The 22,921-nt window shown below is 35.3% G+C and overlaps 4 protein-coding genes across 10 annotated transcripts; 2 read left to right on the forward strand and 2 right to left on the reverse strand.

The window, feature by feature from the left end:
• The first annotated feature begins 2,222 nt into the window (after positions 1-2,222).
• LOC140814949 (U1 small nuclear ribonucleoprotein C-like) lies at positions 2,223-4,917 on the forward strand. 2 transcript variants are annotated; one of them, XM_073174045.1, is made up of 5 exons: positions 2,223-2,363; positions 2,490-2,532; positions 3,778-3,819; positions 3,913-4,180; positions 4,288-4,917. In XM_073174045.1, the coding sequence occupies exons 1-5, from the start codon at positions 2,356-2,358 to the stop codon at positions 4,557-4,559; spliced, it is 633 nt and encodes a 210-aa protein (XP_073030146.1). In that variant the 5' UTR covers positions 2,223-2,355; the 3' UTR covers positions 4,560-4,917. The 2 variants fall into 2 exon arrangements, with proteins under 2 accessions (XP_073030146.1, XP_073030147.1); XM_073174046.1 differs by lacking the exons at positions 2,223-2,363; positions 2,490-2,532 and adding an exon at positions 2,381-2,489.
• A 1,214-nt stretch (positions 4,918-6,131) lies between these two features.
• LOC140814236 (bifunctional 3-dehydroquinate dehydratase/shikimate dehydrogenase, chloroplastic-like) lies at positions 6,132-10,606 on the reverse strand. 3 transcript variants are annotated; one of them, XM_073173152.1, is made up of 11 exons: positions 10,354-10,606; positions 9,894-10,125; positions 9,373-9,478; positions 8,854-9,072; positions 8,274-8,620; positions 7,955-8,018; positions 7,748-7,853; positions 7,528-7,665; positions 7,109-7,257; positions 6,759-6,921; positions 6,132-6,548 (listed from the first exon to the last, which is right to left on the reverse strand). In XM_073173152.1, exons 1-11 carry the CDS (start codon positions 10,574-10,576, stop codon positions 6,508-6,510), a joined length of 1,788 nt encoding a protein of 595 aa, XP_073029253.1. In that variant the 5' UTR covers positions 10,577-10,606; the 3' UTR covers positions 6,132-6,507. The 3 variants fall into 3 exon arrangements, with proteins under 3 accessions (XP_073029253.1, XP_073029254.1, XP_073029256.1); XM_073173153.1 differs by having other exon boundaries at positions 10,385-10,522; XM_073173155.1 differs by lacking the exons at positions 6,132-6,548; positions 6,759-6,921 and having other exon boundaries at positions 7,109-7,436; positions 7,487-7,665.
• Positions 10,607-11,521: 915 nt separating this feature from the next.
• On the reverse strand, positions 11,522-17,135 carry LOC140813763 (superoxide dismutase [Cu-Zn]-like). Of its 2 annotated transcripts, none has more exons than XM_073172475.1 (8): positions 16,989-17,135; positions 16,516-16,604; positions 16,330-16,431; positions 16,130-16,225; positions 12,617-12,648; positions 12,455-12,530; positions 11,892-11,945; positions 11,522-11,762 (listed from the first exon to the last, which is right to left on the reverse strand). In XM_073172475.1, exons 2-8 carry the CDS (start codon positions 16,589-16,591, stop codon positions 11,740-11,742), a joined length of 459 nt encoding a protein of 152 aa, XP_073028576.1. In that variant the 5' UTR covers positions 16,592-16,604; positions 16,989-17,135; the 3' UTR covers positions 11,522-11,739. The 2 variants fall into 2 exon arrangements, with proteins under 2 accessions (XP_073028576.1, XP_073028575.1); XM_073172474.1 differs by lacking the exon at positions 16,989-17,135 and adding an exon at positions 16,905-16,966.
• Positions 17,136-19,676: 2,541 nt separating this feature from the next.
• Positions 19,677-21,386, forward strand: LOC140814417 (acyl carrier protein 1, chloroplastic-like). Of its 3 annotated transcripts, XM_073173387.1 has the most exons (5): positions 19,677-19,881; positions 19,984-20,013; positions 20,168-20,272; positions 20,479-20,601; positions 21,056-21,386. In XM_073173387.1, exons 1-5 carry the CDS (start codon positions 19,816-19,818, stop codon positions 21,173-21,175), a joined length of 444 nt encoding a protein of 147 aa, XP_073029488.1. In that variant the 5' UTR covers positions 19,677-19,815; the 3' UTR covers positions 21,176-21,386. The 3 variants fall into 3 exon arrangements, with proteins under 3 accessions (XP_073029488.1, XP_073029489.1, XP_073029490.1); XM_073173388.1 differs by lacking the exon at positions 19,984-20,013 and having other exon boundaries at positions 21,056-21,383; XM_073173389.1 differs by lacking the exon at positions 19,984-20,013 and having other exon boundaries at positions 19,678-19,881; positions 20,177-20,272; positions 21,056-21,379.
• Positions 21,387-22,921: the final 1,535 nt, after the last annotated feature.

Here is a 22,921-nt window from a genome sequence, read left to right on the forward strand (position 1 = left end):
AAGTATATGTATAATTTTTTACGATGTCTTTGGAATCTATATGTAACGCTGTTGATTCGAAGATTGTCTCCGTATTACCAAAACGAGTCTTTCCAACGTGCTAATGTCCTCACTCGCATGCACTCTAGAAAACTTATCAGGGGTCATCCATGTCAGAATTATTACCTTAAGTCAAATACGCTTAATTTTGGAGTTCATAAAGCTTCTGAAAAGAATATGCACATTTTTCAATTGCAAAGTCTCATCCTAAGGGTCATTTTTAAACCACACAGTCTCATACCAAAACAGTTTTGGAATCTTTCTCATTCTGATGTGAGATCTGTTTATTCATGTTCCCTTCGCCAAAACCTGTCAGGAGTCGTTCATTGTCTGTGCAACATTATGACACTGATCTTATGACACTGACTATCATCCCAACCCTCTTCGGCTCCAGAAGTCACACTATATGATTAATCAATTTTACAAAAAAAGGATTTTAATTATTATGATGGAGCCAGGATTTAGATTTAACCATTAATTTTATTTCTTTTCACGTAGAATCTCTTTAATATCTTATGGTGACTTTCATAATTAATTTTCGTTGGATCAATCCGAATATTAAAGACACGATTTTAATAAAACTCACATTCTAGTTACAGGAAAAAAAAATTAAAAATTGTACATTCACAAAAGTATAAGTAAAATTAAAATTTTCATTTAATATTCTTATATTATTTGTTTTGTATGATTGATAAAATAAACATCAATTCAAAGGTGGAGTCACCTTTGGGTTAAGGTGGACTTCAGGCCCTCCTTATTTTGTTTAATAAAAAAATATTAATTTTATCTTTTTTTTTCAGCTCCATATTAAAAAATTAAAATAGATTAACCTCATAAATCATATTTCATTTTCGTATACTAGTTAGTTTCGCATTCTGAACTTATACGATTTGAGGTAAAATACGACAACACAAAAATTTGTCGAATATTTAATTACGATTATCTGAATTGTGATAATATTGATTTATGATATATATAAATTTTCGAGTTTAGATTTTTTCCTTAAAAATCTATTCCTGAATTTTGAGAAAAATAATCAATTAATTGAAATATTTGAAAATTATTGATATTATAATTATTCATGTGCTTGTGTTGCGATTTTTTTTAGTTAGAATAACAGAGTTTTTAAATGATATTTATGAGGTTTGAAAAAAATTCTTTGTTGGAAATTTTTGGGATAACTGAATTTTTCTAGATATGTAATTCAGTGAATTAAAAAAAACAATAAATTTATTTTGAAACCAAAATAAAACACATCAACAAGTAAAGAACATACATCGATTATAGTCTAGGGTGATTAAGATATCGATTTTAACCAAAATAACCGACCATACTAAATGAATTTGAAAAACTGATTCGGTTTTATTCGGAAGTTCAGTTTTAGTTTTCTATACTATCGTTTAGTCGGTTCAGTTTCAATTTTTATTATAAAATTTTGGTTAACCAAAAATGTCGAACTTCTATAAAAAAAAAAAGCGTTAATATTATTCAAATTTATAATAACATTATAAATATATAAATTTAATATAAAATTTTATTAGGACAATAGAATTATAAATAAAAATATATATTTTAAATAAAATTAAGATTTATTTGATTCAATTTTTCTATTACATTCTTTAATTTTTTTAAAAAAAATTAAAAAAAGACAAAAGAGTTTGGTTGATTATGTATCGACGACAATAACCGATTTTTTTGAAAAAAAAGTTCGAATTTTCGATTTTAGAAAATCGGTTAGGTTTTAATCTAATAATCACACCCCTATCATTATCTAACACGGAGGAGCAGCCAACCCTAAATACTTTTAAATTCAAACTCTGCCCCTGCATAAATTGTTTAATCAACTATCATCCCACATATGTGAAAATATATTATTTTTTATATCAAAATATTAATTTTCATTATAAATATAGATTGGATTGATCCGTCTTATTGAAAACCTGCTCTTTGAATTAATATCAGACTATATGTTCTAAGAGCTTGTGAAAATAAATATTAGAAAAAGTGTCATTTGGATCGAAGAATGAGATAATGAAAGGATATAAATGTGTGTGATTAAAAAACCGTATTTGTGGATTGCTAGGGATCTTTTACAGTATTGGGCTGGGTTGGTAAAATAGGGCCATTCCGAGGCCTGTTTAGTATATTGGGCTTCTGGAACGTTAGATTTCGGTTGGCAAATTTATTCAGTCTTCAGTTGCCATAAACCCTTGTTTGAAACCTGAATCGCAAGTACTATTGCATCGCACTATAATCAATTCAAACCCTAATTGTTAGATAGTTTAATTTTTTTTGGAAATTTCATATTTTTTGCTAATGCCACGGTAACTCTATCTTTGCTCATTTGCTCCGTAAACCCATTTTTGTTGCTCCGTAAACCCATTTTTGTTTGGTTTTGCATGTGATTTTTTTGTTTCAATTGATGGGAAATGGCGTGTGGTTGGTTGCAGGTACTATTGCGATTACTGCGACACTTATTTGACGCATGATTCTGTGAGATTTCACTTTCGGCATTTTAACTTTCGATTTTATTTTGATTTAGTTGAGATTTAACGATTCAAGCAAGAATTATGATTCTCTTTGTTTTAGTAAAACAAAGAATTATGATTCTGATTGCATGTTAATTTTTCATTGTCTGTTTGAATGTGGAGGTAGATGTTGCTATGCTTGTCTTGATTTTTTTGATAAAGAATGTTTAATTTTTGTAGTTAGATTATATGTTACTAAGAAACTTTACTGTGCTGGAATGCGACTTGTTTTCGCGAAATTCAAAGCCTCAATTTGATGAATTCAGAAATATGATGAACCAAATGCTCTAGCAGGGTTTTTTCAGTTTATCTAGAGTAATAATCTCTATAAAACAACTCTGGAAAGCTTTATAGTTGTTGCTCTGTGAGTATATGGGTCCGAGCTTGAACTAGTTTAGAGTGGGATCTTCTAAATGTTTAGTTACCTTGCATGAATAATCCCACTTTTTTGACAGGGTGATAGATATGGTCTTCTATCATTTTATATACATGAATAAAAGACGAACTTTAATCCTAGGATTCATTGAAGCATTGGATATATCAGAATAAAAATCCACTTGTCATTCCTAATGTCATTCATATGTCTACACCCAACTTGTAACTCGTCGGTGTCATGGTGTGAATTGCCTTATTTGGTCTTAAATGAACGAGTGACCCAATGCTCAAACAGGTGAGTGCTTGCATCGTAGACTGCTAAATAAACTTATAATGATGATAAATGTCTATCCTTCAGCAATCAATAATAGGAAACTCGGTTAAGTTTATTTCTTGGGGCAAAGTTCCTGTTTGTTATGCATTACTTTCTATTTGTGAGGCAAATCCTCTGTTACTCTCACTTCAGCGTGTAAAGCAGAATGACATAGCCAATAGCTAAATATTTCTGTGACAAATGTTAACAACAGTGACTTATAAATTTCATGGCTATCCGCTATAGTACCATTGAGGCATTAGTATTTCCCAGCAGGTCATTGTTATGCTAAAATCTTTTCTCAAATCCTATATGTTGCAACTTGCACGATACTTCAGAATGGATCACGGTATCTGTTCGAATATTGGTAAATTTCATGCCAACTGGCAAGTACTAAGAAATAAGACTTTGAACCTACATATATACACTTGATTAATGGAATCAATATTTAAGTTTGTGTCATTGTCACTTTTCATATATTGCCAAGAGGACATATTTCTGATATTTTTTAAACTCTCTCAGCCTTCCGTCAGAAAGCAGCACAATGCTGGTTACAAACACAAGGTAAAGATGAAAAAATTTGTAGTAGTAGACTTTTGATTCAGAAATCTATTCTATTTATTTGATAAGTGATGTTGAATGCTTATTGATATGCAGGCAAATATAAGGGCTTACTACCAAAAGTTTGAGGAGCAACAAACACAGATCCTGATCGATCAAAAAATCAAGGAGCATCTTGGGCAGTCGGCAGTTTACCAACAGATTGGTGCAGCTTATAATCAACATCTTGCTGCTTTCCCAGGGGCACGGCCGCGCGTACCTATGATGCCTTCACCTATGTTGCCTGTTCCAGGAGCGGTTGCCCCACATTCCACTTTCGGTGTCAGGGCTCCGGTTCTTCCAACACCTTTTCCAGTTGCTTCTGGTACAGGGCAGCAGGCTATACCCTTTTACATGTTTTTTGTATTAAAAAATGACAGGAGGAACTCTTGAGCTTAATCATATTTAACTACCGGGTAATGAATGTTTCAGGTTATGCAGCTACACAAATGGCAGCACCAGTAATAATGCAGCCTCCATCAGCTTCTTCTTTTCCCCATCCACCGAATGGGTTACCAATACTTCCGACTATGGTTGCGCCTTCACCAATTTCAGGAGCAGGGCCTCGCCCGAGCTCAAATGGTGTGCAATCTGCTACTACACAATCGACATACGAGGTTAATCCCTCCAGAACAGCAGCTGGTGTTGCTACACCTGCTGCTGGAGTATATTCTTATGCACTAGACTCCCAAAGCAGTCATTGATAGAATGATAAATTCTAAATGGTGTGCATATGCCCACCTGTAATCTTGCATAACAGAGAAATATATCTTCGGTCGGGTAACTTTTTCTGCAAAATGTATACATCATTATGATTGCTCCGGCAAAGAATCTGTTTGATTTCATCTATGGTTTCACTCGAAAAGTGGGAGTTGAAAGACTATAAGGCAAACGAATATGTATATCATGTGCTAACTTATATCTGGCTTGTCATCCTTGTATTCATTTGCTTTTCATGATGGGTTTTGAGGGAGTATGATGTCTCACCGCCCTCGATCCAAGAAACATGTAGATCTTCTGCCAGTGATGACTCGTGAATTTTGAAGACAAATGGATTTTTCATTCATGTTTGTCACACTTTGCATCTTAATTTTTTGTAGGAGTTCACAAGGGAACGAACGATTTTATTGTGTAAATGTTATTTAAGTGGTAAGCGCCAGTATCTTGAAACACTCTGATGGTTGCGTATGGGTGGAAATATTTGAGATATTTGAACGAAGAATTTGAAATGTCTCCGTATTAGAATGTATTTGAAAAAAACTAGTTAGAGATTTGATTTGAAATTCTTTGTCCAATGGATTTATCCAAACAAATAAATTTGTTATTATGGATTTGAAATTCTTATATTCAAATTCGTAATTCCAAATGTCACCTCAATTTTTCATATAAATGATACCGCAAAAAATGTGTTGAATGATTCTATCATAATACGTACGCTTTTTATAGATCGACTTCACGATTATATATTGTTGGGATAGATTGTACACAGAAAACTCGGCCCAACCGAATTGACATAATTAGTTTCTCTAGTTGAGAACCGTTCGGTATCAGGATGACCGGTCGGGATAGGTCACAGTTAGACCGATTTATAATTTATTTTTAAATAGAAAGTTAAAGTGATGGTGCAATATTAATGGTAGGATTCTGTTAAACACTTGGCTTCGATAGGTTCTTTTCGTTTTTCAAGTAAATAAATTTTAGGGAAAAAAATTATCTTGAAAATATTAAAAAATTATTTTTTCCCCATTTAAGTCACATATTTACTCAAAAAAGATGTGTTTACGTTGCATTTAGATTTATGAATTTCGAACTAAAGATTTAAAAATGTATAATAACAAATACTTTGATTTGTTTGTATAAATATATTTGATAATTTACTTCAAATATCAACTATTTATTTTTTGAGTTGAGTTACAGCCGTCGATTTCAATTTTCAAATATGTTCCAAGATGTCCGTAATTGTAGATTTAAGGGAATTTGATTTAGTATGATACAAGAAGACTTTTCCAAGTTCCCAGATTTTTGTTTGCAGACTTGAGGAGAGAAGTATCTATAATCATACGAATGCTCGAACAATGCACTGCATGAAACTTGCCAAACAGTTCGATGAGCATGAAATGATCGGCTATTGCATAACCAATAATTATATTTTACTGAAGACGTGACTTTTCATCGAGCCCCCGACAAACGTACATTATATGCTTCCTGATTTCTCCAGAAAAGGTGATTCTAATCAGATTGAAGGATCTTTATTTGAAAAATGATTGAAAAAGAGAGAAAGAAAGACAAGTACAATTTGGGAGGATTTTGGAATACACTAGGATAATTAACACAATATCCAAGAAACTTCAGCGATACAAAATCGATTAGTTTTCACTAAAAACAAATAAAAGATTTCTTACAGTACAGTTGCTAATGTCGAATGCAATCCTTGGGATGTAACTATTATGCAACAGACTTGCTGGATTCAAGTCGACAGATGGCTAGTGACCTTTCATGCTGAGGTGAGCATCGATCAGAGACAAAATGTCGCTCATTTACACGAAATAAATTAATCTTGTTGTGCCAGAATCATCAAGATAACCGAAACGGGTGTCGTGTAAAATGAAAACCAAGGAATGGCATGAAGAGAAAGCTGTGATAACCTTGCCATCAATAGTTTTTCATGATTTCTTTAAATAGTTCCTTTGGAGCTGCAATCAGATCGTAGTATATCAGCAAAAGTACTTATTCGATGTGTTTTCTTTTATCCATTTCAAATATTCTGCCATATAACTTTAACTTTTAGTATTGAACATACTAGGAGTTCCCCACAAATCCATAATGATAATGGGACACTTGAAAATTATAGTCAGCATGTCTGGAAGCATCAAGTGTCCTAAAAGATTCATAATGTTTCTAACCTGGTAATCCAGTAAACCTCTCATATTGCTCATAGGCCTGTCCAACAAACATATCTACTCCGCTTACGATTTTGGCTCCCATTTCCTCAGCTTCTCGCAAAAGTCTAGTGATTTTGGGAGCGTATACAGCATCAAAAACAAGCTCATAATATCTCAAAGCTTCCTGAAAAACCAGACAAAAGGCTAATAGTCTGGCATTACTGAAGCAAATGTGTGATTACAACGATCTTCAAATTTGGATTACACGAAATTTTCTAAACATGCTCAATAAGTTGATTACACTAGAAAAATATCTTGGTTCCACCTTGGCAGACAAGATTGATAAAATAAGAAAGACAGTGTTTATCAACCTTGGTAACAGGCGTCTCATCGACCTTAGGCTGCATTCCTATAGAAGTTGTGTTTGCAAGTATCATTCCACTTTCGGGATGGAAACTACCCAGTTCTGCAAGAGACAGAGCCTGCCCTCCAACAAGCTCAGCCACCTCTCTAGCTCGATCTTGAAAAATTTAAACAGTTAGAACGCTTTCATAAAAATTAAGAGATATAAACATGTTCAAACTTCACAATCCCAGAAGTAGTCAACAGACTCAAACCCTCTGAGAATTGGCGGTTTTCACAGTGCTAAACTCAGCTAAACACACAAAGTCCATCAATTAAAGTTGACTCAGACAAGAACTAAAGGGTTCTTTGTCAATCCATGTGATCCAACTGTAGTGTGTATTAACGAACTTAAACTAGAAAGCCTGCACCTAAAAGGACATCTAACCATAGGTGCGATTAGCAATAACGACCCTTGCTCCCTTCTCTTTTGCACCATAAGCAAGCGACTTGCCCGCACCACCAGCACCTATGACAACAAACAGTTTACCTGCCAAGGGCGACCCATTTGCAATATTATGCGAACCTAAAAAATAATACAAACGTATCAAACTGGCCACTTCATGTCATGCTAAAACATCTTCTTAACCAGCAAATAAAGAAGGAACCTTGAAGTCCATTTTCAATAGCATCAATTGCACCAATATAGTCGGTGTTACAACCAAACAGCTTTCCATCGGGTCGCCTGATGATGCAATTAACTGCTCCTATTGACTAGCAAAATATTCATGTCAATTTAGGTGCAAAAAAATGCAATAGACTCGATGACATGAATAAGCATGATTAAGTAGGACGGCATAGATTTCATTAGCTACCTTTGCAATAGGATCAACTTCATCACAACAGGTAAGTGCCACTTCCTTATGAGGAATAGTACAGCTGTGATAATCCAATTTCATAAGCTTAGATATTCACACTACGGATCATTTAGAGTCAGATGCATAGAACTGACCGTAACAATTTAAATGAAGAAGAGAAACCAAAACATCTCCATGAGTTTGTTTGAGAAACGACGGCAGAAAAAAAAAATCTAATGATGTAGAAAAATTCGGTAATTTCACTAGATTTAATGAAAACTCTTTCCCATATATTATTTAGTTCATAGAGCTGACAGTACAGAAGTTGAATAGTTACCTAAAGCCAGTAAAATCTGTTGAGGAATAGGTTTCAAAGAATTTTGAAATATCGTCCACTAACAAATGTACAAACACTCCATTAAAGTTTTCTGATTTGAAAGCTCCATTGTAAAGTAAAGGTGATTTGCTGTGACTGACGGGCTTCCCAATGATCCCAAATACCTTTGTATCAGGACCAATTGATCTAAAGTTGTATAAACTAACCAAGTCCTTTATTGTTGGCTGCCCAGGAGCAGATACCTTTCCTGGTTCCAGAGTACCAAATGTGAGATATCCACCAAATTTTGGGCAAAGTATCCTTGACATCAATCCCCTTTCTCCCATAACCATCGCAATGATGGGCACCTGAACATCACAAAATTTAGCACATGTTTCTGACTCATTTACAAAGCAATAAATATAGTTGTATACTATCATCTGATTAAGAAAAGGTATATATACCGATCAAAAATCAAAAAGAAAAGTTATATGAAGAGATAATACTAACAACTCATGAAAAGAAACAAAGAACATCTCAAAGCAAAAAATAAAGGTGAGCAGAAAGCCCATAATAACTTGTTATATGCTTTCGCACTTACTTGGGAATGAACAGTTATTTGAAAAACTCGTGCAACATCAGTGATGTCTAGTGCTGTAGTTGCAAACTTTACTATGTCAGCTCCGGCAGCTTGTATTCTGGCAACAAGGTTGCCCAGGTCTTCTGCTGAAGGGGTAAAATCGTAGTTGTGTGACGAAACTATGACTTTGCACTTTCCAGGCCTATTTCCATTCATAAATTTGTTGAACTCATCGGCAGCCTTCAAAGAAATTGACAGTATAAGATCTCAGATCTTTTAGAGAACTCAAAAGTAAAAAATGCACAGATTATCTTGTGAACAATACTTGCATTTTTCCTTGTTTGGTTGAACAACAAATGCTACCAGTGTTAAAAAATTGCTTCATGGTGGCACGGAAGAATCTCATTGTTGAAACAAAATTTTTGACAAATGATCTTATCCCCCCCTCAGCCAGGGGTAGATTTGTTTCAAGGAAGAAACTTTAGCCATAACACAATAGTGGCATCCTTAAATAATTAAACATTAAATAGGAAAAGGGACCTTGAGCTCAATATCAATGTGGTCAGCTCCCAACTCCATGGTAGTTCGAAGCGCACCAAAACGACTTTTTTCATCACCGTCATACTGACCACCTTCCCACGTCGGTCTAGTAAAGGCAACGAAGTCAGGCTCTTGAGATAATATTTTCTATACCTACTAACATGTAAAAGATTTGCTTACGGCAATAAATAGACTTAAGAAATATCCTATGCCCATATAGGTTTAAATTATTTTCCTTCGGCACAATATAATTAAACTTATCCACTGTGCAATTCTTAACCTTCTTCACTCTTTAGTTTTCCTTTCCACTTATATCATTTATGAGCTGAAATTCTTCATCATTTCATCTTTATATAGACGTGTGTGTGGGTAAGTATCCATGAAAAAAACCATATATTGACTGGAAAAAGTTCTTTCAGACCTAGAGGGAGAAGTGGCAAGTAGCAGTTAGAGGCTTGAATTAAAAGCAAAAGGAAGAAGAAAGAAAAAAAAAGAGGCATGTATGGCAACAGTAGATCAACCTATAAGTAAAGAGAGTAGGCAAAGGGCACTCTTTGATTAATCTTTCAACATCGAAATGAGGGTCAAAGCTCTTTAAATGGTCCAATCTAATTTCTACGATATCAGCTCCTTCTAACTTTGCCTTGTGCATCAACTCCACCAGCTGATCCACTGTGTCAGCCATTAATGGAGCACATATCAAAGTTTCGTTCCTCCTCATCTTCGTGGCAGATTCAACTGCCAGGAAAAACCCTGGAAATCAGAATTTACAAGGATCAATATTATAAGCTTCGTCATTGAATCAAGGGGCGGAAGCTAACAGACAAATTCTATATATTCTATAAAAAAAAGAAGAAGATGAAAAGTGATGGAAAGGTCGGAAAACTGGAATCTTAATAAAGACACTGACTTTAACAAAACCCAGAAAACACAAAAAATAAGCTAATGCAATGAAAACATTTCAGTGGAAAGCTAACAGACAAATTCTATATATTCTGATTGGGCTGCTTACTGCACGGATGGAGGTTTCAATGCGCAGCGTATCAGAGATGACAGAATGAGAAAAGCGTGGAGATGGGGAGAGAAAAAGTTTCCCTACATTTGGAGGAGAAATGGGGTGGTGGCACTTGGGGATGGTCTTGGTTGGTGGGATCACGTCACCGCACAAGGCCACGGCCCATCTCCAAACCCCGTTCCCAAACATAAATGATGATATATACCTGCCAAGTGCCAAGGATACGATGCAAGGGTGAGGCCCAAAGTCGAATAGGTTTTGAGTTCGAGTCCTACATGACCATATTTATTTAGAGTGGATTTCATTGAGACCATCTCACGGATCTTAATATGAGACGGGTCAACTTTTACTCATATTCACAATAAAAAGTAATATTCTTAGTATAAAAAATAATATTTTTTTATGGATGACCCAAATAAGAGATTCGTCTCACAAATACGATCCTATGAGACCGTCTCACATAAGTTTTTGTCATTTATTTGTTACTTGTTTGTCGCTATCTGTGTAGAGCATTTGAAAGGAAATTTTAAGCTATTTTTAGACATGATGTATTTAAAAACACCTAAGGATATAAATTTTGACAAAGTATGAAATTAAAATTCAAAACAAACCAACTTACAAAACTTAAATAATAAATTTCTTTATTATTATCGTCTCAATATAAATGATAATATTTCGAAGTTAAAATATAATCCTTATGCAACTACAAATTATTTTATTCATTTTACTAAGAATGAGAGATTCATTGGTTTAGAATCCAAGACCTCTCCCTGATACCACTTGAGTGGTCATTGGCTATACGAATTATTATTCTACAACGTTTTTTCATGCAAATTTTCTAAAGTACTTGGTGACAGTTAAAAATTAAAATTTTCACGTTTCAATTAGTACAACCCATTGATGTTTCATGAAACCAATTTACCCATCACATTATCTCATAACGGGTCGGGTTGGGTCGGTTTTTATTTCTCCTCATAGCGTTTATTCATCCATGGAAACGTTATGTTCTAAACAAGCTTTTCCAATTGATTGCTGTCCTGATTTATAAATTTTAAGCCACATAGAGCTTGGAAACGCATGTCTCCTGGTCTTCGGTGACCACATCAAACCCAGTGATAGAGCAAACTTCAGAACTACAAGCATAGGCTATAGCCACCTTATTTATTCCGAACAAGACAACCGGATACAAAAATACTTGGACGGACAAAGTACTCAGTTGCACCATGAAATATGAAAATATAATGTTAAAACTTTAAAATTACAAGAGAAACTTGTACTCGAACATTATGCAAGTACCACATAGGTAGCAAACACTAGTGAAACCTCTCATGAGGGAAGATTATGTCAAGAATTCAGCCCTGGAGACCAATGACACCTGCGAGATAGTAACATAAACTGGTTACAGTAAAAGCAATAAGAACTCTGAACTCCCATTTCTTGTAGTTCTCGACAGGAATCCAGTATAATTATCTCACAAAAACAACGCAAGAAGTAAATTTCTCACCACAAGCAACTCTTCCACCAGCATTTCCAGTGCTTTTGCTAAGTTCATGTCCACCTGAAGCAACAATGGAATTCGTGTTTCAACAAATAGATAAATTTAAGAGTATGATGCTATGCATGAATTCGAACAATCGCACATATGAAAGTTCAAGAACTAAAAGAAAACAGGAGAAAGGATAAGTGAGACTTCTAAAGTTTTGTAATGGCCCCTTCGATAATCTGATTTGTGCACTAAAGATAGTTCTAAACCTTTTCAGTATATCATTTATTTGTCAGTCTTGCAGAAACAACCTGCACATCCATGGTGGGGCTAGCAGTCTAGAACATTCCCCACCCCACCAACCGAGTTACTTTAAAGAATGCTAGATCGATTTCAAGGGGAGATAACCAGAAATTGATTAACATGTTGAATGTGCACTTAGGTATGTCTAAAAAATCTTCTTGAATTCTTGTGTCCACCCAAGTGACAGGCAGGACGGAGACATTTTCCATGCTCTCCAAATTATAACATCCAAAATTACTGCACAAAAAAATTAAGAAATTATAGAAATATTAGACACGTACCCTTGCCAAGATCATCAGGATCAGCATGGACAACTACAGCTCTTCCAATAATGGAATGTGGTCCTGAAAGTGGAATCTGCACAATAACTCACAAACCTTTAAAATAATTATTGCTAAAAAAGAGCAATGTAACCATGGAAAATGGTAGCAAAGAAGGCATACATGTTTGTCAATGATGGTGAAAGAGACAGTGCCTGAAACATTAGAAGGTGAAAGGAGCATAGATGTTAGGTTGACTAAAGAGAAGCCCAAAAGTCATGTATATGTTGATATGCGGCACTCAAATGTCCAGATATACTGAAACAAGTCAAGAAACATTGCCAGAAATCTAAAATGGGAGCGGGTGTGGAAAATGACTTCACATTTTTATTTGCAAAAGTTTACTGCTATTATATTTTATCCTTCAAAACAAGACGGTATCCAGACCAGCAACAAAAATATGCAAATATCTTGAGACTTTAATGTTTTGCTGGCACTGACAGTGAACATAGGAAACAACAGCTCTCCTCTACATGATAATTCCGAGTTCCGACAAACCAAATAACGAAATTTAATTCACATGCCTAAGAGTGATAGTATGCACAGTTACATAACAACTACTATTGCATGGACCCAAACACTTCCATCCAACCCATCAAGCAAACAGGTCAGATGCAAATCCCAAGGACATAACTTAACAGCTTTGGAAGATTCAAGAATAAACAGTAGAGAATTCTGCAAGGATTATTGATACAATCTTTATTCACTTTCCATTTTAGCCATAGATGGCATAAATTCAGAATTTAATAGTGCAGTAAGTCACGCCTTTCATAATAAGCGATGACTCTTCTTTTGTATTTAAATTGCTCTACTGATGAATAAAAAGTTTATCTTGAATTCAAATCATTACTTTATTACAAGAGATCGAGAGGTATCCAGGAACGAGCCCCTAAAATCATTCGAAAGATGGGGAAAAAGTAGAAAACACCGCAAACCAATCATGGCTCAATGATAAATCTATCAATCGGCCTACAACTAGATCCATCTCCCAAGCCCGCAACACGTTGGTATCAGAGACAGGTGTTATGGGCGATTTCCATGCACCCAACAGCAACTTACGAGCCTTTTCAATCTGTTCAAGGACAATATTGCAGAACAAGATTGTTGCCAACAAAATCTAAACCAGCGACTTGACAAACTAGCTGCTTCAAGATATCCATGAGCCGCAGCGACAGCAAGGAAAATAATGGGTCATCAAGGTCACATTACCGCGACTCCCGCGCATCCAATGACAATGGAGGAACACATCCATTCGTTCCCTAATATTAAAAAATAGATTCCTCCAAGTTGATGGTTTATCTTAGCCTCTCAGTTAGATTAACCGATGCGAGCACTTATTCCGCCATCAGCATACATCGGAGGACTAGTAAATTGGCCTTGCATCTTTTCACCTCGAAGAAGGTGCTCAACTTTGGTTTTGGAAACTAGAACGTGACCGCCATAATCTCACATGGGAAGTCTTCAAGGAATATTGCCACCTTAGGTTTGGACCTCCAATACGCTCAAACAAGTTGGGAGAACAATCTAAACTGCGCCAGACCGGCTCGGTCGAGGAATACCAACGACGATTTTAAACAATTATCTGCCCGGTCCTCTTATCTCAACAATGAACAAGAGGTAGACATTTTTATTAGCGGTCTACAAGAGCACATTACAATTGAGGTGGAAATTCATCCCCCCTAAAATTTGACAATGGCAATGGGCTTGTCCCGGTTACACATTGCTTGGCTCGATTATATGATAGGCGTCCAAGAGCAAAGCAATCTAAATTCACACCCACCACAAGGCGACCCAATTCCACAACCATTGTTCATCAAACAATTGAGCAGATCCGAGATGGAGGAGCAAAGTGCCAGAGAATTGCGCTTTAATTGTGACAAACTCTTCGTCCAAGGGCATCGACTGCAAGCGATTATTCCATCTGGAAGTGATCGAGGCCAGCACCCCTGATGATGAGGACGAACATGAGGAATCAGACATGTTGGGCATTTCTATAATACAATTTCAGGAATTCCAACTTTCCAAACCATGCAAGTAAAATGACGTATCCAATCATCAGCGCTCCTCGTTCTTATTGACTCAGGCAACACCCACTGTTTCTTTGATGACACGGTGGTCACAAGATTGAAGCTAGAAATTACACAAAAGGGAAATCTATCAGTTAAGGTGGCTAATGGCAAACAACTTCATTGTGCGGGCATATGTGTGGTGGTACTACCCAATTGGAAGAACATCTATTCCATGTCGATTTCTTTGTCCTAACACTAGGAAAATTAGATGTTGTCATGGGTGTCAATTGGCTTCAAAAGCTGGGAAGCATTACATGGAACTTCGACATAATGAAAATGGAATTCCTTGGGATGGAGAACGGATTACGTGGCAATGAGAATCAAGTCTTACATCGACAACCACAAACCTTGCCAAACTCTTGGAGACTCGGACGATACATTTCATTCTCAATTACAATATCTTTTAAGGAATTATAGCATCTTGTTTGAGGAAGCTCAGGGACCCCACCACCTCGGGGATTCAGCCACAAAATTGTACTCGAGCAAGGGACAAATCCAATCGTGGTCAGACCTATCGGTATGCTACGCACAAAATTATGACATAGAGAGAGAATGCGTTGACATGCTGGAAAAAGGGATTATTCGATCCAGTTCATCTACTTTTTCATCATCGGTTCTTCGGTTAAGAAATCCGATGAATCATGGCGCTTTTGTGTCGATTACCGACCTCTGAATGCAAAAATAGTGAAAGACAAGTTTCTCATTCCAGTTATAGACGAATTATTGAAGGAATTTCATGACGCAGAGTACTTCACCAAGCTGGACCTACAATCCGGATATCATTAGATTTTAATGGATGTTGCGAGCATCAAGATGACCGCATTCCGCACCCATCATGTCCATTTCAAGTTTATGGTCATGTCATTTAGCCTCAATGACACCCCTCCATATTTCAGGACCTCATTAACGCAACTTTAGCAAAATCTTGCAAAAATATGTGCTAGTATTCTTTGACAACATCTTAGTTTATAGAACAACATGGAACAATCATTTGTGTCACCTTCATGCGTGTTTGCCATTCAGAAACAACAACACTTATTTCTGAACGAATCAAAGTGCTTCTTTGCTTAAAAACAAGTTTCTTAGTTGGGAGATGTGGTTTCCACAGAAAACCCGCAAACCAATCACGGATCTCAATGATTGATTGCTAGATCCATCTCCAACAAGCCCATAACATACTTCTAATGAGAGCAAACATGCACGTACTTCCAATGAGAGCAAACATTTTGCATGTTTGTAAATAATCGTGTGAACAACTTATAGTTTAACTCGTAAACTAATAAAAAAAAATTCTATGTCGAGGAGTTCTATATTTTGATAATCAAATTGTCGGCTTGATTCAATTCTTAGTACTTGTGAGAAGCAAAATTTCTTTATGTTGCTTGTTGGCCGAGTGGCACTTGCGAATAAGAATGTCCAAAGAAATTGAGTTCCCCGCATCAACGCTTCATATCAATTCTCTTTTAATCGATGTTAAGACTATTTTGGCAATAAATATATTTGGTGTTTCTAGTGTAGTTCGTATGATGAAATCCCCTTAGTATGTAGCATATATAATAAGACTTACCATCTTCTCCAACTATGACATTTCCAAGATCACCAGCGTGACGAACCTCATCATTAGGAGCACCATGTTCTTTGCCACCCGGATTGAAGTGAGGTCCTTCAAATTGAAAAAAAAAAGTAGGACAATTAAATAAAAATTTGATTCCAATTGAATCTACAAGTTCTTTCACAAATATAACAAAACAATGCCAGATACATTACCAGTTGACATACATCCATTTGTGGTGTCACCAAGGGCGTGAACATGAAATCCATGCAGTCCAGGCTTAAGTCCAGAAAGATTTCCAGTAACCGATGTTGGACCTTGGGCATGAAACAAACAAAACATGTAAGCACCGGGCCAATTTGACATTAAGCAAGACATTTGATACAGTCAATGAAAAATACCATCTCCTTCTTGTGAAAAGTGGACTGTGCCTCTAACACCCTCGCCACTGCTAAGAACCGCGACTGCCTTCACCATGGTTATTTGTGATCTGGAACATTAAAATTCACAGTCCCTAGTTAATCATGTCAACCTAAATGCGAAACCTCAAATCCATAGGCCTTAGTTAATCAGCAAAAAAGCCCACACATTTCATACAAAGTAGAAACAGTAAACAAACGAAACGTCGATATCGTTGTTTCAGTAATAACTGAAACTGAATCTCTCTTCAAGTAATTATAAACAGCATAGAAAATGAATAACGCAATCAAATACAGATAATCCATCTGGAGAATCAAACCAAACACCCACTCCCCACCCCACCCAAAAAAAATAGAGAGAGAAAATATACAAGCAATTCATTGACGGGTGGAATGAAATCAAACGGATTCGATCCATTTATACTTTCATTTTATTTACTATGATTTTCCTTTACCTCAGAGCGCCCCTTTGAGTGGATTGAGAAGGAGAGTGAACTGAACAAGATGCCAGTAGAAATCGCACAAAATGAGGAGTCGGTGATTTTTACAAGAACTATCAAGTTATTGGTCGACGTGATTTTTTAAAAGAAATAATAATTAAAAATAACAAAAATAAAACTCTGTTTGGAGCGAGTGGGGTTTGATGAGATTTGAACTATGATCGGTAAATTCGTGGTTTAGTCTTAAATTTTAAGTGTGATTCTCGGTTTAGTCTCAAATCAATTTTTAGACTCAATTTGGTCTCAAATCTTCCCATTATTTTACCCCATCAGTCTCCCGTCAATATGGAGTTTAAATTAACGGAAGAGAACGTTTCTGCCTTGAACAAAAAACCCTAATCACTTCACCAGCCCTAATCGATCCTTTCTCTTCCAAGCAAGTCTATACCTGCCTGCTGCAACAAATCTTCTTCCTCCACGTCGATTCGGTCACCGCGACACTCTCGAGGTAACCAAGTGTTCTTTTCTTCGAGACTCATTCAATTTAATAATTTTTCAGCTTCAATACTTCTATTTGGAGCGGTGCTGAAAGTTGCACATGAACTTTCTTCGTCAGACATAAATGAAGCAGATGAATTTTGTTTCTCTAGGTATGCATGAAAAGCTTTTGATGCTTCATCCCTACTCCAGAATGATTTATGAGAAGCCCCACTAAATTTGTTGACTTGACTATGTGCTTCTTCCCATGTCTCGTATACACCAGGTTTACGTCCAACGAAGACAATATATGTTTTCCCCTACAATACACAAAAATACAAAGCAATTTTCATTGTTTTATAAACAAGTACGACTAGAATAAAACATTGCTTGAAATTAAAGGGATCACCACCATTTTGTTAGCTTTCTTAGATGACCTCCTTGAAATGAAGGTAAAAAAACATGATATTATGAAAATATGAGATATAAAACCCGAACTTCTGCAAAATAAGACAAATGAGTAGTATTGGGAACATCGATCTTATGACAGTTGCAAAATAAGAATAATAAGTAGTATTGGAACAACTTCAGCAATTTAATAACACAAATGAATCCTCTATTAACATTTAAGGTTACTGAACTTCCGCTTTCAATTAGTTAGTATTTAATGCAAAACATCTCTATTAAACAATTGCAACCATAGCTAGCACATATGTCTCCAACTGTCACATGATAGCAGTATAGACCATAAATCAACGACTAAAAAAACAAAGAAGTTTAAAATTAGAGCCTAGACTTAAGTGATTCCGCTCCATATGGCACATGTGAATGCTGCACCAATCAGGCTATTCATATAAAGATCCAAGCTCACCAAACTTGTCAATATTTCCAATAATACTCTGTTATCATATCATGATCCACAATCGCAAAATTACACAAGTAAATTGCTCAAGTTTCTGACTTCGCAACTTATATGTTATTGAGTATATGGCCTACAGTAATTTAACAAGGCAAAATACCTGAATATTGTCTATCAAATTTTTGTTTTCTAATGGCAAAATCACTGGCAAAATCACAAGCAAAATCACATTCATGGCTTGTTTTTGTAAACTTTGGAGAAGAGTCATAATTACCAGCTTCCGACAGAGCACTCTAATGGCAAAATCACAGCACAAGAAAGTAACAGACACTCTAATTACCTCGGGCGTGCAACGGTGCGTGGAGGAGTATAGTTGTTGCACCAGCGACCGACTCGACGCGGAGGAAAAAGTTGTTGCAGCGACCGAGAAGGGGATGTGCGTGTCTGAAATTGGAACTTGGAAGAGAAAAGTTCGATTAGGGCTTCTGAATTGAAGAAAGGAAGAAGAGCGTAGTCTTTCCGTTAATTCCAACATCAAATTGACGGAAATACCAATGGGGTAAAATAATGGGAAGATTTGGGACCAAATTGGATCTAAAAATTGATTTGGGACTAAACCGAGAAACATACTTAAGATTTGGGACTAAACCGAGAATTTACCCAACTATGATCAATAAAAAAAAAATATAAAAATTTATGTGAGACGGTCTTATTGAACATATTTTATTATAAAGATCTCTTATTAAGATCATCTATGAAAAAATATTACATTTTATGTGAAATATTACTTTTTATTGTGAATATAAGTAATACTGACTCGTCTCACAGATAAGATTCGTGAAACTATCTCATAAAAGACTTAATCTTAGCACGGGTCTCCTCTCTTTTTCGTATCTGATTGACTAATCTTCTCGATATTTTATTCAAAATAATTTACGGTCAGTTTAATATATTATTTTAAAATTATAAAAATGTACGTCAGTTTGAAATATGGTTTTTAAAATAAAAAAAATACGGAAATATGATTTTAAAAATACAAAAAAAATTTACGGTCAGTTTGAAATATGATTTTAAAAATACAAAAAAATTACGTCAGTTTAAGAAATTGTTTTTAAAATATCAAAAAATTTACTGTCACTTTGAATATGCTTTTAAAAATAAAAAAAATTACGTCAGTTTGAATATGATTTTTAAAATACGAAAAATTCACGTCAGTTTTGAAATATGATTTTAAAAATACAAAAAATTGGACCCGAAAATACCGAACAAGCTCACACCCACACCCCTTTTCGACACTATTGAAAAATGTCAAATAAACACACAAAACAACGGAAAAAAGTGTGTGTATATATATATAGGGGTGTGTGTGTGTGTATGTATAGAGCAAGAGAGCTCGCTCGTCGCCTCTCACACCATTTTTCTCTACACAGTTGGCGTGCTAATCTCCATACCAATACGTCACAAGCTTCATGCTCTGCGCCACCCCTCTCTCTTGATCTCTCATAAATGGCTTCGTTAGCTGCTTCTCCTGTTTCATTTTCATCTGTTTCTTGCACCTTGAAGAAGAACCAGGTACGCTTCCAGCTATTTTTCGATTTTTGGAGGCTTTTCTTTTGTGTTCTATTGTTCTTTTTGTTGGGTTTGATGTTTTTTTTTTGTGGTTTCTATGTGTAGGCATATAACTTTTTAAAAACTGAAGTCTCGGTGAGCTGTGTATTGTCATGATTTTTTTACGTTTTTTTTTCGTGGGTTGAAAATCTGATATGTCTGTTGTAAATTTTTTGTTTATTTCATTGTTGAAAAAATTCGAAATTGCTTTAATAAAGTCAATGTTTTCCCCAAGCTTACATGTTTTTAGATCAATCAGGTTTCAAGTTTGAGGAAGGCTTCACTTTCATTCCATGGGAAAGGCTTCCGATCTCTTACATCGCACTCATCCCCTCGTTTTCGAGTTGCATGTGCAGTATGTCTCGTTATATCCACAATCATTAGTTCTTCATTTGCTTAGTAGCTTGCTCTCATCGTCATGAAGTTTTTGTCATTTATTGATATCCCATGTTCACTGATAATAGATAGCATTTTATATTTATAAACAAACTTTTGTTGCTTATCCGAAAAGTAGAAAAGATAGTGGTGTTTCTGAAGTCCTGAGAGAAATCTTTTGTGTAGGCCAAGCCTGAAACGGTGGACAAAGTGTGTGAAATTGTGAGGAAGCAACTCGCGCTCCCTGCTGATCGAGACGTCAGGGGAGAGTCAAAGCTTGCAACACTTGGTGCCGATTCACTCGACACGGTAACGTAGAATTATTGAAGTGTTGATATCCATCAAACATTTAGTTTCTTTACTATTGGGAATGAAACATCGCATTTCAACCGCTGAATTTTCCAAACATTTTGGTAAATTAAAAATTACGACCATTTTTACAATGTTCAGATATCGACGATTTTATTTTGCGATTACTCTTTTAACATTCCCTTTGTTTATGTAACACTCCTCTAAGTCTAACCATCTACTGCGCTGTTTTTATGAGAGTGTGATATGTTGTCTGTCATTAATGGTTTGTACTTGAGAGCCTTAAAATTAGGAGGGGGACTAATATCTATCTCTGGAAAAATATTATACACAAACAGCCTAAATACGTTACTGTTGGCATTTGTGGTATTTCCAATCTTTTACCACTTAAAACCTGATAGGTAATGACTAAATATTTATCATGACATTTGAAACGACGCAATTGTGCGCATAGGTTGAGATTGTAATGGGACTTGAAGAGGAGTTTGGGGTCAGCGTCGAGGAAGAAAGCGCCCTGAGCATATCAACTATCCAAGAAGTGGCTGATGTGATCGAGAAGCTCTTGGAGAAGTGAAGAACTTGGGATTGAGTCTTGGCCCGTGGCCTCGATAAGAAAGCTTTTTAGGACCGTATGTTTGAATGATTTCTTGTTATTGTTTGAGGTTGCTTGATAATTTATTCCATCCGAATTTGAATTAAATATTTCAGTTAGCATCCGAGTTAAGCGAATTGTCTGGAAAAAATTTTTTTTATTTAGCATCCGATCAGATTAACTACGTTAATGCATGTAATTTAATTTCTCAAATACTTTTACCCACAGTTATATATTGTTTTAGCTAGTGTAAGTTGGTTTAGCAAATTTGACGGCTTTACTCAACCCATTTGTATATATTCACCATTGATCATTCTGAGATGAATAACATAGCCTATATTTTTCTCTTTATTTCTCGTGTACCATAGCTCTGTTCGTAATAAATACAAGTAATTTGATCTAAAGCCTTTAAATAATTTAATATAATATAATTGAGCTAGCAACTATTGATTTAACAAATCCAACACCAAAAAATAAGAAGCCGGGATTCGCTCCTTAAATTCTTTAAGTTTTTGTTTTTATCATTATGTTAATGCATGTAATTTCATTTATCTAAGACAAGTATTTCGATTTATTTTTTAAAAATAATATAAATATGAAAATTATTAAAATTATTATTGATTTAACAAATCCAACCCCACCAAAAAGGAGAACCGGGTTTAAAACCTCACCCCGACTCTTTGAAATATTAAAAAGAGGAGCCGATCGCGGCCTTTATATTTTTTTCAATACAAAGATGATGGAAGATTCGAATCCTAGTATAAAGACGAAGAACGAGTGAGACCTATTGGACCAAAAGTCTGGAACTGAATTTAAATTCATGGTTTAAAAAATTAATATAAAATTTATGAATTAAATATACAAAATTAATATTTAAAAAAAAAATTAGTAAGTCTCTTGTGACACGGTCTAACGTATCTTTATCTGTGAGACGGGTCAACCCTATCGATATTCACAATAAAAAGTTATACTATGTAGCATAAAAAATAATATTTTTTCATGGATGACCTAAATAAGAGATCTGTCTCACAAAATACGACCCTTGAGACCGTCTCACACAAGTTTTTACTTTAATTATAACGTGATATAGCTATCGAGGTCGTAATTTTAACTGAAAACTTCGCAAGCTCGAATAATAATGAAATAAAGTTTAAACTCGATAATTGATAGAAGCTAAAACTGTATAATAATCGAGCTCTGTTTAAAAGAAATCACTATCTACAAAGAATGTCTGATAAACTTGGACTGCGCATCACATAAATTAAGAACAATATACATATACAGAAAACTTGACTTGACCATTGGATTACTGCTTACAAAAAACACGTACACCGACCAGTTAGGCGTTCCTCGAAAAAGCTAGCAAGAACATGATATGGATTACCAAGTGCTCCAAACAGCATAATAGTCATGAAATTGGGAAAGAGCTGTTTCTTCTTAACCTGAAACCTGATGAAAGATTGAGGAAATAGAATGGAACTCGAGAAATCGGTATTTTGTTAATCTCATATTTCACTTAAACCAAGCACAAAATATCTGATATCGATTAAGATGTTTTGCATTTGATAAGTATAGCACATCTAAAATAATTTGGAAAGCCTCAAAAATGTCGACAAGATTAATAAATGCAGCAGACAAGATTGAAAGAATTCAGTGGTTAATTGTAGCTAAAAATACTATTTTACACGGATAAAGAACTCTAGAGCTCCCTCGCATCATTCTGAAATT

Source organism: Primulina eburnea, chromosome 15 (assembly GCF_022965805.1).
Source record: "Primulina eburnea isolate SZY01 chromosome 15, ASM2296580v1, whole genome shotgun sequence".
Lineage (NCBI taxonomy): Eukaryota > Viridiplantae > Streptophyta > Magnoliopsida > Lamiales > Gesneriaceae > Primulina > Primulina eburnea.

Bases quoted from the DNA above. Each gene is read 5' to 3' on its own strand.
- LOC140814949 (XM_073174045.1), top strand. The intron at 2,533-3,777 runs GTGAGATTTCAC...AAACTCTCTCAG, and splicing joins CTTATTTGACGCATGATTCT to CCTTCCGTCAGAAAGCAGCA. The intron at 4,181-4,287 runs GTACAGGGCAGC...TGAATGTTTCAG, and splicing joins ACCTTTTCCAGTTGCTTCTG to GTTATGCAGCTACACAAATG.
- LOC140814236 (XM_073173152.1), bottom strand. From the start codon at position 10,576: ATGTTTGGGAACGGGGTTTGGAGATGGGCCGTGGCCTTGTGCGGTGAC. The intron at 10,126-10,353 runs GTCTGTTAGCTT...TCTGATTTCCAG, and splicing joins AATCAGAATATATAGAATTT to GGTTTTTCCTGGCAGTTGAA. The intron at 6,922-7,108 runs GTTGATAAACAC...CTGGTTTTTCAG, and splicing joins ATGAGACGCCTGTTACCAAG to GAAGCTTTGAGATATTATGA.
- LOC140813763 (XM_073172474.1), bottom strand. From the start codon at position 16,951: ATGGATCGAATCCGTTTGATTTCATTCCACCCGTCAATGAATTGCTT. The intron at 16,226-16,329 runs GTAATGTATCTG...TTCAATTTGAAG, and splicing joins AAATGGATGTATGTCAACTG to GACCTCACTTCAATCCGGGT. The intron at 11,946-12,454 runs GTACGTGTCTAA...TTGTTGCTTCAG, and splicing joins TCCTGATGATCTTGGCAAGG to GTGGACATGAACTTAGCAAA.
- LOC140814417 (XM_073173387.1), top strand. From the start codon at position 19,816: ATGGCTTCGTTAGCTGCTTCTCCTGTTTCATTTTCATCTGTTTCTTGC. The intron at 19,882-19,983 runs GTACGCTTCCAG...TTCTATGTGTAG, and splicing joins GCACCTTGAAGAAGAACCAG to GCATATAACTTTTTAAAAAC. The intron at 20,602-21,055 runs GTAACGTAGAAT...TTGTGCGCATAG, and splicing joins GTGCCGATTCACTCGACACG to GTTGAGATTGTAATGGGACT.